Consider the following 15,002-nt stretch of genomic DNA (forward strand, 5'->3'; position numbering starts at 1 on the left):
TGGGGAAAGATCAAAATTTAGGGGGGCAGATGTGGATACCAGCACCCCTCCTGGGCTGGCACAGCTGCTCTGCAGTGCTAAGCACCCCTGGCACCGAATGCAGGCTCCTCCCAGGGCAAGGACCTTTGCAGGCATATGGAGCAGTTAAGGCAAGTGGAATTCTGTAGAAATTTGGGATTTGAACCATAATTCACCTTAGGAGCCATGGAGGCTTTGCCACACAAAATCTGGGTGCAGCCATCAGTGGGCTCAGCAGTGCAGCCGCTCCCCCAGCCCAGATGGGGTTTGGAGACAGCTCTGCTCATGCTCTGCTTGCTCTGAAGAAGCTACTTCTGGAATTTAAATCTCTCATCTTCTCCCCTTTGGGGGGCATTAAGGTCCAAAATACGATTTAATGAACTTCATCAAACTCCAATGTGAATTAATGCCCCAAAACTCGCAGGAGTTACAATGAGGAGTTTTTTATTTCCTTCAGCTGTTAGAGGGCTTTGAAGCTGCCCCACTGCCAAGGCTCCCACCCAAAAAGCACCACATTAACACCCTGCCCTAGGCTAAGTCTGGCAGATCCCAGCTGGAGCTGGGGTTCTGTGGTCCAAGCCCTGCCTCCTCCTGCAGCTTCATCTGCCTCCCGTGGCTCCCCAAACGCAGCGGTGGCTCAGCAGAGCCACAGCAGACCATGCAATGCAGGCCATGAAGGGTAAGAACAGTCATGGAAAAGTGTATCCGAGAAAGAGACAAGTAGACATCTCATTTTATATCATAAACAGACACGTCACAACACACCAGGTAATTTTCCAGCTCATACGGGGACAGAAGGGCCACAAGACCACAAGACCTTACAAATGCATCAGCCAAGAGGGGTTAAAAACAGGGCCAGAGGGACATGCAGGGTCCTGAGCCTATTATGTACAAAAGTCCCACCACTGCCAGTGGGAGGGGCCTCCATCGAGCCCAAATTTCCACAGCAAAGACATGTCCTGGTGTTACAAACCCCACACTCACCCAGAGACCAAGGGGTGATCCCCACCACACACATCCCTCTTCAGACACCTCAGTTTTTAGTGGCAGGTGAACAAAATGAAAATCTGATGAAGGATGGGTTTGCAGTCAGGATAAATGTGAGTTTTGTTTCTTGCTCTCTCCCAGGAAAAGGGACCCCAGTCCCAGCTGTCACCTTGTTCACACAGGGACCCTCCAGGGCAGGAGAACTTCCCTTCTCACTCATTAGCCACACTAATTAGCAGTACCTGGACATGATCACAGAATCATGGAATGGTTCTGGTTGGAATGGACCCTAAAGCTCATCTCATTCCAGCCCTTGCCGTGGGCAGGGACACCTTCCACCATCCCAGGTTGCTCTCAGCCCTGTCCAACCTGGCCTGGAGCACTTCCAGGGATGGGGCAGTCACAGCTTCTCCGGGCAATTTGAATTTCTACAGTTTTCTGTGGCAGTGCTGGATGCCTGCCCGAGGCTGAGCTCTGCTGCCACTCAGTGTGGTGGGGATCCAGGGGCTGTGTGATTCCCTTGCACCCTCTCCCTCTCCCCCTGGATCAGCACTGGCCCTGCACCAGCTCAGTGACAACACACGGGCTACAAGTTCAATGCTACTGGGGCTGTCAAACCCTTTGGAAAACTGGGATTCCCCACCAGTACTGACCCATTATTGCTGCATAACACACAACTGGCTCCAAAACCAGCGGGGGCACCCTGTGCCCTGAGCCAGGCACATCCCCACAGCCATGGGCACCCCTGAGCCTGGCAGAGCTCCCAGCACGGAGCCGATCCGTGGCACGGGGGCTGTGGTGGCTTTCAGGCACACAGGGGTGGAACAAAGTGCCCGTTTCGGTGGCCATGCCATGGATTTGGCCACCCAGAGCCGGGCACTGCGAGCTGTGCATGGAGCTGCCCCTCTCTTTTGCAGCTCAAAAGCCCAATCATTAATTGCTGGGTGGGAAAACGGAGGTGGAAGGCAGCCAAGGGACCTGCTGGTCTCATCCACGCGTTTTTAAGGCATATTTTGCAGGAAGGGTGTGCTCCCGCGTGACTCCGATGGCCAGAGCCAGCTGAGCTCCCTGTCATCCCAGCTGCAGCTCCCTGGGGCTGTGGGAGAGCAGCGGGAAAGGAGGAAAGAAGAAGATGAAAGCGGGACTTGCTGACATTTATTTGGTTTGTGCATCAGACTAAAGCAGCGTTTCCTCCTTCGGATCTCTGGCTCCAAAACAGCCCCAGGTGCTGGACGGGGAGGGGGCTGTCTCACTTGGATGTGACACCCGAGTGACACTGGAGGAGGATGGACAGCTGCAAGGTTCAACAAGTTCCATCCGTGGCCTGCTTGGAAAAGGCATTTATTAGCTGTAAACCTCTGTCATGACGTGTAGAAAACCGGGGAGAGGAGTGGGAGCTCAATCAAGTTTGAATCCCGGTGAGAGTTCTCCTTAGAAAAATGGTTAGAGGGGGAGAAAAAAAAAAAAAAAGGTGGCTTTGAAATCAAAATTGTCCCAAAAAAAAAAAAAAAAAAAAAAAAAAAAAAAAAAAAAGGATTTCTGCTAGTTAAAAGCCTTTAACTAGAAGAACTTTTTGTGTTTTCTCCTTTACAAACATAGTGCATCACTGGGAATTGCGGTCCGTCTGGGAAGGGCTGTGCCGGGGCTCTGGAGAGGCTGCTGGTGTCCCCGGAGAGCCGGGAGCGGTGTCACATGTGCGCTTCGGAGGCGGGACAGCCCGGCAGCAGCTCCCCGTTCACCACCGCCTCCGACACCAGCATCTTGTCTTTGCCCGAATCCAGGCGCTGCTTCTTGAGCATCCTCTGGTGCACCAGCGGCACCACGGAGAGCACCAGGCCGCCGATGATGGGCGGCACTCCCGCAAAGTAAAAGGCCGCGTCGTAATTCCCAAAATAATCATTGAGGTATCCTGGAACAGACCAGAGGTGAAGTTAGAGCCTCGTCAGGCTAATGAGCTCGTTAGTCTAATGACCTGCTTGTTCCCTCCTTCGAGTGCAGCTTGCGTCACCCACCAGATTTGGGGAGATTTGGGTTTTTAAACTAATCTTTTTTTTCCGTTTGCATTTCGTGGAGTTTTTACGCCCTGGATTAAAGGACGTGTGCGGCCAGCACTGTGTACCAAGGGAGTGGAGAAGGAAAGCCTCAGCCATCCTTCCTGTTCCACCAGAACAGGACACAATCGGCTCCATCCCAGACAATCCCAAATGCAAGCTGAGACATGTAAAGCCCAGCACTTCTTCCCAGAGGCTTGCCAGCCAGGAGGCAATGGGAAAAGTGGGCAGGGGCTGTTCCTCTGCTGATTGTCTCCATTTGGAAGCCCTGCCCTCATGGATGCTTTATTCCCAGCTGTGAAATACACGCTGCCAGTTACAAACAATAGCCAAGCCTTTAAAAACCAACACAGTTCTGCATTTGTCTGGCAAGTTCCAACACAGCCAGGCATCCTTGGAGAATAACACACGGCCATTGATCAGTGCTGGAAAATCCCTCTGTCTCCTGCCTGGAGACTTCCCTGGGGATTAGGCAAAGGGCCCTTCACCCAGCAAGCCCCACTCAGGGGGTCCTGGTGCAGCCCCCTCCCAGGGACAGGTCTGTGACCCCGACGTTCCTTCCCGAGGGCGTTGAAGCGAACTTTGCTGCCGGAAGCAGAGAGATCGGAGGTGCTTATCCAGCTTTGGCTTAGCGCTGCTGATGCAGAGGTCCTGCTGCTCAGGGGCAGCTCTGGCAAAGCCCTCGCTTTGGTGGGGTAATTGCTGTGCTGGAGCACAGAGCCAGGTCTTGTGGAACTCCAATTCCATCTAAAAGGAGTTCTAGAGAATTATTACCTGCCAATTTCTAGCTCAGCTGCAAACAGGAATCACTTAACGTGACCTTGGCTCACTGTTCCCCCAATGATCACCTTCCATCAGCCTTGAGCAAAGCCCTGAGATGCCACAGGACGGGGCACAGAGCGATGCCACCCCCATTCCTCAACCTCCCCGTGACCTGATAAACCAGAAAGCTCAAACCAGCACCAAGGCACCACCACGGGTGAAGGCTGCCACCACCACCTCCCTCCCGAGCGCCGGGCGCCGGCGCGGCCCCGCGGCGTCACCGACCTGCAATGGGCGTGCCCGCGGTCATGGGCACGGCCATCAGCCCCATGAGGTACCCTATGGCCTGGGACGCCTGCATGGGCCCCACCAGCTCGAAGGCAATGGGGGCCATGATGGTGGTGAAGAAGCCGTCGCAGAGGCCGAGGAAGAGGCAGATGACAATGACGCCCTCGAAGCCTTGGCACTGGGGGATCATCATGCACAGGAGGCCCAACAGCATGAAGGAGGCAACCTGGGGAGGCAGAAGCGGGTGTGAGAGTGGAGGTGGGCAGCAGGAAGGGTCATGGAGATGACACTGAGCAGGTCAATGTCACTGCTCCCTCCCCTGGACCCAGCAAAGCCATCCAGCTGCTGCTCCTGTCTCGGAGAGGCCCTTAAGAATAACCTTTTAAGAAGGGTTAAGAAGGATTAGCTGCTGGATTAGCTGCTAGATTTCAGCAGTCTGTTCTTCAAAAACCACAGGGAGGTGAAAGGGTGTCAGTAGTTTGGGAAGAGTTGCTACCATGGAGTCTGCTGAGCTGACACCAATCGCTCAGGTCAAGTGTATAACCCCTCTTCCACATTTCCGTAGTAAATTTTCTTCCCTCACAGCAGACAGTGGTTGGTAGAGGCTTTGTGATTGACATTTCTTAAGCAGAGTGTGGACACCAAGGTGGAGATGCCCTCCCTGCCCTGCTGTGGTTGGCCAGCACCTCCACGGAGGGTTGCACACACCGTACCTGCAGGTAAATCTTCTTCAGCCCGGGAATGCAGTCACCAATGCGGCCCGAAACCAAACGCCCCAGCCCCGACATGGCCCCGAGGCAGACCAGGAGGATCCAGTCCTTTTTGGTTTCGTGAAATCGCTTCTCCACGTATTTGACCTGGGATGGAGGGAAGGACACAAGGACATGAAGCTGCAGTGCGTTGATCCCTCTCATCTCCCCAAAAGGGATGAGAGTTCCTGCAGAGGGCTCATGGATTTGGGGTTGCTGTGTGACCCTTGTGTCCACACCACACTGACCTGCACCTCCACCCACCCACCCCAAACCCAACAGCCCCTCCTCTCCTGCTACTGGTGCTGGTCCTTGGGAGCGCTGGGAAGTGACCCTGGCCTACAGAGGGCACAGAGAGGACACACAAAACCATATCCATCACTATTCCTCTTTACAGGATGGGCAGCAGTTTCTTGGCCTTGAGGCCTTTGGTGCCTCTGCCCCTACTGCCCATCCCCTCCTCCCCACCTGCTCCTCTCTCCTCACCCTGGGCAAAGGGACAAAGGGACAAAATCCCTCCCCTGCCAGCCCCAGCCCCGGCTCTCACCAGGTTCATGTAAGGTACGAGGTATCCCAGGACAGCAGTAGCGATCCCAAAGGCCCAAATCCTGTAAGTCTTTCTCCGGAAAACCCTCAGGTTGAAATACTTGCGGGTCTGGGCCCAGCACTGCTGCCTGGCGCTCCTGCTGCCCAGCTTGTCGTGCCCGTCGTGCTGAGGGTCACAGGACGGCGTCAGCATGGGCCGGTAGGTCATGGACAAGAAGATCTGGATGAGCATTAAGGCACTGAGGACTTGGAAAGTGTGTGCCAGGCCGATGGCACCGCCGACCATCTTCAGGAAGAAGGGCAGCGGCACGGAGATGAGGCAGCTGCCCCCGGCCACCAGGCCATTGGCCAGGCCCAGGCGGCGCTTGAAGTAGTGACCAAGGATGACCAGCGAGGGCTGGAAGGCAAAGGAGCTGCCACAGCCGAAGAGGATCCCATAGGTGAAATAACGCACCTCCAGGGACCTGGTGGGGGTAAAACACGGGGGGTGTGAGGCAGAGGTGGGGAACCCTGCAGGCCTCCAAAGGCCTGGGTCTCACACGGTACACTCGAGGAGTTTATTCCCCCACCAAAGCAAGGATAATCCTCACCCTACAGCTGGCACGTGAAATTTTCAGCAAAGGGTAGCTGGGAAGTGCTTTGTGTCACCGGGAGAAGGCAGCAGCCAACCTGGCCTCCTTGGGAAGCTGACCTTACCTCAATGGTTTTTAAATTACAGCAAACAAGATTTTCTAAGGTAGGGGCGGTGGGATATTTTTAGCTAGAAGTCCTTTTAAATTTTCCACTGGAAGGACTAATTGAAAACATTCTGCACCCAGTGTTTGGAAGCAGAAGGCACCAACCCTGCTGGTTATTAGGCACATAAGAAGGAAATGTGGTGTTTTTGCCCAGGCTCCAGGCTGGTTAATTAAGTTCTTCTTCTTTAAGCTCCTCTGGGAGCTTAAATTAGACAGTTAATAGATCTCATTTGTACCTTACATTGGTGGCTGTGCTTGAGGAAGGAGTGAAGTGGCTGCTCTATAGAGCAGATGGAGAGTCTTGAAAGCCCTTGGAAGGAGCTGCTTCCCAATTTCCAGTCCAATTTTCCCAACAGAAACAGCTGACAAAGGAGCCTGGACTTAGCCAGCACAAACGACCTGTTGTGTTTCTCTCCAGATGAAGGAATTTTTTTCTTCAACCCATGCCATAAATCCAGCTGCAAAGGTCTGCCCTGGGACACGGCCTGGGAGGAAAGTGTGAGGAAAACCTTTGTGCAGTTCAGGGTGCTGTACAAGCAGGGTCTGTGCTCCAACCCTCAAAGCAGAACTGAGTGCTGCTCCCAAAGCAAGTGAGGAGACAGCAGCCCACATCTACCAGAGCAGCTGGAAGTTGGGAAAACCTTTACAGGCACATCATTCCTTCCATTACACGCTCATCCCTCCAGCCTGCCAAGCTGAAAGCAGAACACGGTCACCGTGCCTGACGGCTCTGAGACAAATGACTGTCATGAAAGGCAATTTCCATCCACTCCAGAACAAAACCACATCAGAGCCCCCTCTGTGGGAGCCAGGCAAGCAGCTGGGCCTTGTGGGCTGTGTCTGACCTCCCACGCACCAGCCCTGGCCTGGTCACAGCAGTCCTGGTGCCACAGCTCAGCTGACGTGCTGGGCAAGGGGAGACGAATGCCACAGTTCCCATCTGCTCCCTGGTGAAGCTCAGACACCCCTGCATGAGCAGGGGCTCCTCTCAGCCATGCTCCTTAAGGAGCCAGGATTTTCCAGGCTGCTCACGGGGAATCAGCCAGCTGCTGTCTGGTGGGAAGGGCGGCATCGTCTCCTCGGGTTGAGAGAGCCAGTGGATGATTGTGTTTCTCCTGGGACAAGGAGCACAATCATCCCTCCATCGGCTTCCTCTTGCTTCCAGCTCTCATTGGGAGCACATCCTTGCTGGTAAAAGTCTGGGGGATTCCTCTGTGCAGGAGTAACTGGGCAGAAATCATGGAGGGGAAGGAGAAGCAGATGAAAAAGGGACCCAAACCTCCCTACAGAACACTTAGTGCAGAGGAGGAGGGCTGGGAGGGCACTGGGGCATGTGAAGAGAGCCCTGCCGAGCTGACCATCATCTCCCATTCCTCAGGCTAAACCAACCCCATTAAACTGGAGGGAAGCTAAAGCCCTAACTGGGATTTCTCTTTTCTTGAAGAACCTTTCTTAACCTTGAGAGCACACAAGGTCTCTGGTGGCTTGAGCTGGTTACGAGTGCAGGAGACACCTCAGAGCAAGGCAGCAGAGAGGAAAATCCTCACATTGACCCCATCCAGCCTTCCCCAGAGCTTTGCTTTTCAGCATACTTGGTTTCTTTAGTGGTTTTCATACAAAATTCCCAATATTTTGAGACAAGAGGCACTGAGCCGTGCGCTAGGGTCTTGCCACACAGTCTTGGTGGCTCAGAGGGGTTTTGGAGCAGCTCAGTGCAGTGCTGGGAACTGCTGCTCCTCCATTTGGACAAAACAAACCCATTTTAGAGAAACCAGGAGATAAAGGGGGGATGAGCCTTGATCCAGCTCTGCTTGAGCCCCCCAAAGCCAGGCTGTGTCCCTTCACACCAGCGCTTGTGTGACAGGGAGGGACTGGAGGGAGTAGAGGGACTTGGCAGGAGGGACCAAAAAAAACCTTCTCCATTGTTCTGGGAGAGCTGGAGCCACAAGCCCCGAATTTCAGGATCAGCCTTCCCCATCCGGATGGAGCTCTGCCAAATCCCACAGCCTCCCTGCTCTTCCTCTGGCCCCGCTCGGCTGCGCCGTCGCAGCTTCCCTCGCCGGGGTCCAGCTGCAAAGGGGCTCCTTTCTCCCTTAAAAGGCAGCCAGAGGAATGTGGTCCAAGAGTGAGAAGCAGGAAATGGGGATTTCAGTCCTGTAGCTCTCCTTGAAATGATATTCCTCTCTGCCTGTACTGTTTGATATTTTTTTGCAGCCCAACACAAGCCCCTGGCAGCGGTGTGGTCCCGTGAGCCCTTTTTCTTTGCACAAACATTTTACAATAGAGGGGGGAGAAAAGTCCAAGCTCCGTTGATTAGAAGGAAAGCAGGATTGCATGGGAAGCTCCTGTGATCTGCATGCCAGGGCACAGCTTCCCTCAGGACCCACTGCACCTTGTGCTGTTATCTTTGCAAACACAAAGGGTGGCACCTGAGGAGGAAGCTGCAGACGGTTCCTTCCCAAGATGGTTTTAGCATCCCAAAAATCCCATCTGCAATTGGCCACTGTCCTGAGGGGTTTGCCTGAAGTGATCCCCACTCCCAGCATAACACAGGGATCCCACAGATGAGGATTTGGGGATCCAGGGAAACAGGACTGGGACAAGCACAAGGGTCTCATTGACTGGGAGGAGCACAGTGCGGGCGAGTTGCCCTCTGGAAACTGGTGAGTATTTGCTTTAAAAACCACTTCTTGAAGCATTTTAATTAAAACAATATTGATTTTAACTGAAATCCAAAACAATGTTCTTGTTCAGATAAAGTGGGGCAAATGCTGCTTTAGAGGTGTCTCCATGGAGCCTCTGAGGCTGTGTTTAGTAAGTGTCACATGAATTACCCCAGAGGTGACCTCTTTTTGCTCCCACAAGGATGCCAACCCCAATTTCTGGGCTGGAAAGACACACAAGGTACACTTGCCATCCAAATGCACATTGGCCTGCCAGCAGAAATTCATGGCATGGGATCAGGCATGGAAAACAAGGAGCAGCAGTGGCCCTGCACTGCTGCAGGCACACGAGCCAGGGCAGGAACACCACAAACTGCTCCAAACCCCGTCTGCCTTCCCCTCTCTGTCTGCCCTGCACAGAAACTCCCTCTTAGGCATAATCCACCAAATATTTTTTTAAGCATTAATTTACTTTCAGCACCAAAGGTGAAAATGGTTGCAAAGGAGAATGGTTTTCTCTGTGAGTGCCTCTCTGGAGCTGCCCGTGAGAGGCACACCAACCTCTCCTGCTGTTTTAAAGATCAAATGAGGGACCTGAGTGCTGAAATCCCACAAAATACAGTCCCTTGCTTGGGTAAAATTTGCTCCTTTTTTACCTAAGGACACAAGGTTCAATGTGGAGGGGAACAGGCTGAGCACAGTGGGCTGTGGGGATGCCAGGACACCTCTCATGTGGATGGGAACCACCTGCTTTGCCCCCAAAGGCAGCAGCAGTGTTGGCAGGGGGTTTGCAGGGCACAGGGAGGAAGAGGAGCTCTCTGAGGAGCTGGGTGTGCCCTCCATAGCCTTACTTGGTGAAGGAGCTGCAGAGGAGCCCGATGAAGGCGATGGTGGCTCCCATGGCCGCCGTGGTCCTGCAGCCGATCCGGTCGGTGAAGATGCTGACGATGGGAGAGCAGAAAAAAATCATCCCCATGGCCAGGGAGCCGACCCATGCTGGGGAGAGAGAGGAGAAAGGTGGTGTCAGGGGGGGACAGCCAGCAGGGCCAGTGGGGAATCAATCAGGGACCAAGTGCAGCTTTGAAGGTGTCTTGGCAGAGAGGCAGCCCCATCACACAGTTAATTAACAGTGTTAAGTGCTGTTAATTAACAGTGCAACTAACAAATGACACAGACACCTGGTGGCACCACGGATGGGGCTCGATGATGGGGCATGGACAGGTTTTCCCTGTATTCCTCTCTGCTGGGTCACTGTGTCCCAGGGAAGGCACCAAGTTTCAAGGCTCTTTCTGAACAACTTTCTGCACGTGGGAAGATGCCCCAGCGATGCCACCTCCATCAGGAATCTCCACAGCCAAAAGCCCCCCAAGCTTCTCCAAGCCCTTTGCTCCCCAGCTTTGCCAAGGGAGAGTGTCCTATCCTGAGTTACAGCCCTGCATCCCCTGGGAGCTCACTCACCCACCCCTCCCTCACCCCCCAGAGCCAGCACTCCTCACCTTCCCCTCTCCCCACGGCCAGCCAAGCTGATGGAGACACAGGTTTATCCCAGGTTAAATTCCACCCCTGACCTTGCCAGGCCATGCCCAAGTGGGACCATCATGCCCTGTCTCCTTCCAGCAGCTCTGACAAAACCCACTGTCTGTCTGTCTGTCTGTCTGTCTGTCTCTTTTCCAGAAACCTTAATTATTCACAGATTTTTTTTTCAGCCCATCATAGAATCATTAAGGCTAGAAAAGCCTTTTAAGATCCTCAAGTCCAACCATTCTCCCAGCACTGCCAAGCCCAGCACTGCCCCACATTCCCAAGTGCCACATCCACATGGGTTTTAATTCCCTCCAGGGAAAACGATTCCATCACTGCCCTGAGCAGCCTTGTGCCAGTGCTTGACCAGCCTTTTAGTGAAGAAATTTTTCCTAATAGCCAACCTAAACATCTCCTGGCACAACTTGAGACAATTTCCTATTGTCCACTGTCTGCTCCCTGCCCTCCACCTTCTCCTTTTAATGGTTTATGTGACTATTTTGGGGAGGAAAGGCAGGATTTCAAGAAAAGCAATGTGGTAAGGAAGGGAATTTCAGTTCTAACAGCTCTGAAGAGAAGCAAGAGGTCCCCTGGGTGGTGTGTGGGGCAGAGCAGGATGGACAGAGGGACAAGAGGCCCCCATCCCTACATGGGTCCAAAGTGTGGGGACCTCCTGGAGCATCTCCAAGCTCCAAGTGCTGGCTCTGGGCTGCCAAGCACAGCCCCAGGACATGTGGTCCTTTTACCTTTTTTACCTCTTTCAGTGTTGGTTTTGGCTTCTTTTTTTGTTCCCAAGCCAAGGGCTCTACAAACCTTTTCATCACAACCCTGCATAAAAACACCCTGATGGTCCTTCCAGAGCCGTGAGATCTTCAAAAATAGCCAGGTCCCTATTAAAAGCAAATCCCAGCTATAGAACAGCCTCTCCAACCTCTGCCCTTCACAAAAGGACCACACAAAGAAGCCCTCCCCAGGCTGGGAAGAGCTGAACCTTCCAAATTAATTATAAGTTCACAAGGACCCAATTTACTTCAAAATCTTCCTCAATAAATGCAGAGTGGAGCAATAAAATGAAAAGCAAAGGCTGTGCAGGAACCTCGTGGGACTGGCTGGGCTCTCATCTCAACTCCAGGCAAAAAGGGGAAGGGAGAGGGAGAGGACCCCCATCTCCAGCTGATTTTCTTGGTTATAAACACAAGGCACAGTGTAACCAAAGTCCCTCTAATAGGATTAGGTGGCACCAATCCAAAGAGCAGTCCAAAACAGCTTGGAGAGGGGGTGAGGGGTGGGAGCCACGCCAAGATGAGAAAGGCTCGTTAAATTGGATAATATACTTCCAGAAATGTTCCTTCTACTCCAGCCAAGGCAGTAAAACGTTAGATGGCCCCGTCATGTTTGAAGTTTGTTATTTTTGGAAATTACTTTAAGAAACGCGGAAATAAAAGCATAAAGCAAAGTATTAAATTTAAAGGGCCAGATTCGGATCTTAATAACCTGGGGATTTACATGCAAATAGGCAGGATCAATCTCTGGCCCCAAAAATGCACACTCACCTGCAGAGATCAAAGCAAACCCAGGGCAGGAGACTCAGCAACGGGTGCTTAAAAGCTCCTCCAGCTCTGGGTTTGTAAAAAGGAGATATCTCTCAATTAAAATTGGTAAACACACCAAAAAAAAAAAAAAAAAAAAAAAAAAAAAAAAAAAAAAAAGGGTCCTGTGGCAAATTGCTCTACCTTAGAGAAAGGGCTTACCACAAGCAATGAATAAAAATAGGCTTGGGGAAGAACATCCAGTTAAAATTAGTAAGAACAATAGCCTCACTTCCAGAGCGGGGTTTTGTCTTCCCAGCGCTTCCCAACGAAGCCCCGGGAAGCCGGGAGGGCTGGGCCAGCTCCAGCACTGGAAGGAAACCTCGGCAAAATCTGGGGGCGGGAGAAAACCGCCCCGGTGCCGGCTCTGAGTCACACCAGAACGCCCCCGGAGAGTGGGGGGCACACTTTGCCCCCTGTTTTATCCCCAGGGATCTCCCTTCATCTGGGCTGGGGCAAGGATGGAGGGAAGGCATGGCAGAAAAGCACAGGTTGGGACAGAAATGGAGCTCAGGTGAAGCCTAGCCCCAAACCCGCCCCTTTGGGCACGGTCCTTGGAGCAGCTCCAGGGAAAGAAGGGTTTGTTTTTGGCCATCTGTGGTATGGAAGTTTCTCCTGGACTTTGCTGGATGTGAAGGGCACAGGCAGCCATTCCTCCAGTGGAAACCTTCCCTCCTACAGCTTCTCCAACACTGGAGAAGTCACCTCTTAATTTACAGCTTCATGAGGAAAAAAGGGGGCGATTTTTGCTTCTGATTTCCAAAGGGTTTGGATGGGATGTTTGATTCCCAGCCTGGCCACACCTCCCACCCTCTGTGGCTGATAAGCTGGGCGAGATATGGAAACACACAGACAAGCCCCCACATGAGGCATGGAGTCTTATCAAGCAGGTCCTAAAAGAAGCTATGGAGAGCATCCAGCTGAGGATGGGGCTGGAAGGAGCCCAGGAGCTGCCAGAACTTTGACAGGGATCGGGTTAAGACTTGATTATGTTTTAGGGTGCTGTGAGTCCAACCAGCTCTGGGGAGCACCAGCTGAAGGGGCTGGGTTTGGAGCTGGGTGCCGTGGGGGGAGCTGGCTGGTGACAGGGGTGTCTTGACAGAAACAACCTGACAGATGGCATGCAGGAGATGTCTTGACAGAAACACAAAATGCTTCAGGAACCATATTTTTAGTTTAAAAAAAAAAGGGGGATGAAAGCACTCTGCTTTTGGTGAGGGGAAATGCACACGACTTTTGATTTGGGGGTTGCTGATACTAGAGGTGACTCAAGGTGTGTTGTCCCTCCTTGACAGCCACCTCTCTGCTGACCCTGCACTGAGAGTTACACTGAGCCCAGGCCTGTCCATCCCACCCTGCTCCTACCACAGCCCCTCCTGAAGGGATTGAAGGAGCAGCTGAGGAGACAGGACCCCCCCAGGGCACACACCCTGCTCCAGAGGGCTGGGGGAAAACACCAGCCCCAGCTGCCACCCCAGCCCATGGCACCTTCCTGGTGGTCCTAGCGATGCTCTGGGGTAGGTGAAGAGCCCAGCGTGGGGCTGGTGCTGCTTTGCTGGAGCAGAGTTGTTGGCCAAGGAGAACATTTCACCAGCATCTCTCACACAAAGAGGAAAGCTCCAGCTAAAGCTCCACAAATTCCTCCTTCCCACCTTGACATAACAAAGGCAGCCAAGCTGGTGGCCCGTGGCTGATCCAAAGCAATGTGGCCTTCAGCATGGACAGGGAGTGCAGTGGTTGGAGTTCTCCAAAGGGAACAGTGCATCAGTGGTGCAGGAGATCACAGAGCCATAAAATCAGAAGGGTTGGTGTTGGAAGGGGCTATAAAGATCATCCAGTTCCACTCCTGCCAGGGCAGGGACACCTTCCACTGTCCCAGGCTGCTCCAAGTCCCATCCAACCCAGCCTTGGACTCTTCCAGCTGTTGCAATAGCATGGCCAGGAGGATCCATCCTCCCCAGCTCACCCTGGGTTCAGGACAGAGTGAAAGCTGGGCAGGTGACCCATTTGTCCATCAGCCCAACAGCACCGAAGAGTGCCCACAGTGGAAGAGGGACCAGGAGTGCTTTGGTCACCTTCTGCTCCTCCTACCAGTGGCTGACAAAGCTCCCGGGGACCCTGTGGCAGAGGAGGACGGGCACGTGGGTGTTGGGAGGCTCAGCTCCCCCTGCAGTGGGGATGCTGAGGGGTCCCTGAGGGCTGTGAGCACCATGTCTGTGTGTTCATGGTGGGCAGGGCCCTCAGGGTCAGCCCAGGTGGTCCCACCTGGGCACCAGATCAGCTTTCTTTCCAGCCAGACCATCCAACAGGATGACAAACTCCCCCGTTGCTGGCGTTTTCCTAAACAGAATAAAGGCTTCTGAGAGCAGAGCAAGGTAGGAGCAGGAAGGTGAGAAAGGAAGACAACCTCACCACTCTGAGACGCAGACCCAAACCCCGCCGGTATTTAGCTCATTGTTCCAAAAAACATCGTTAAAAAATCAGACTGCGGCACTTGAAGCCAAACCCATTTGTTCCTTTAAAACCGAATCTCCAGGGAGAGAGGAGGAAGGGACGTCGCTCTCAGCTGTGCTTCCCCGCTGACCCAAATACCCCGGGCTGGAGGGATCAAGGGCCAGGAGGTGACCTCAGATCCGCCGCTGGAGGAAGTGTCTTCCCTCGCTTCCCGCGGCTTCTCCCGCTCGCGCCGCGCAGCTGGGACAGGCCAGCGCTGAGGGGACGGGGACAAGGGGCACAGGGTCACCTTCCCCAGCACCTGGCATTTCTTACCAAAGGTAATTCACCTCCTGCACCTCTCCTACAAGAAATAAATCCCTTTTTGGACTCGTTAAAGGCACAGTGAAGCTCTGCTGCTGTGACAAACCTCATTGTGCATCTTCACTGCCCTTCCCTGCCCTACCTGGCTCGATTTTTGGGTGGCCTGGGAGCCCAGGCGACCTCGTGGCCCTTCCCAAGTGGAGGCTGTGGGGGAGCAGGCGGCTGTGCCCCCCTCAGCAGGGCTCCCACGGCACATCTGGAGTGAAACCCAGGCAGCTGTTTCATCTCGTGCCCTTGAAGAGCCATTTGCGTCATCCCCTTGTGCTCTCAGAGT

General features: G+C 53.5%; 1 protein-coding gene across 1 annotated transcript in view; it reads right to left on the bottom strand.

Annotated features, from left to right (window-relative positions):
* Positions 1-722: 722 nt before the first annotated feature.
* Positions 723-15,002, bottom strand: part of SLC16A2 (solute carrier family 16 member 2) — a 36,695-nt gene continuing 22,415 nt past the window's right edge. Inside the window, exons 2-6 of the mRNA XM_063416624.1 lie at positions 9,653-9,797; positions 5,403-5,865; positions 4,820-4,963; positions 4,104-4,332; positions 723-2,914 (exon numbers count right to left, since the gene is read on the bottom strand). Of these exons, the coding sequence (XP_063272694.1) occupies positions 2,694-2,914; positions 4,104-4,332; positions 4,820-4,963; positions 5,403-5,865; positions 9,653-9,797 (1,202 nt within the window). The 3' untranslated portion in view covers positions 723-2,693. The remainder of the gene's footprint in view (positions 2,915-4,103; positions 4,333-4,819; positions 4,964-5,402; positions 5,866-9,652; positions 9,798-15,002) is intronic.

Source organism: Prinia subflava, chromosome 20 (assembly GCF_021018805.1).
Source record: "Prinia subflava isolate CZ2003 ecotype Zambia chromosome 20, Cam_Psub_1.2, whole genome shotgun sequence".
Lineage (NCBI taxonomy): Eukaryota > Metazoa > Chordata > Aves > Passeriformes > Cisticolidae > Prinia > Prinia subflava.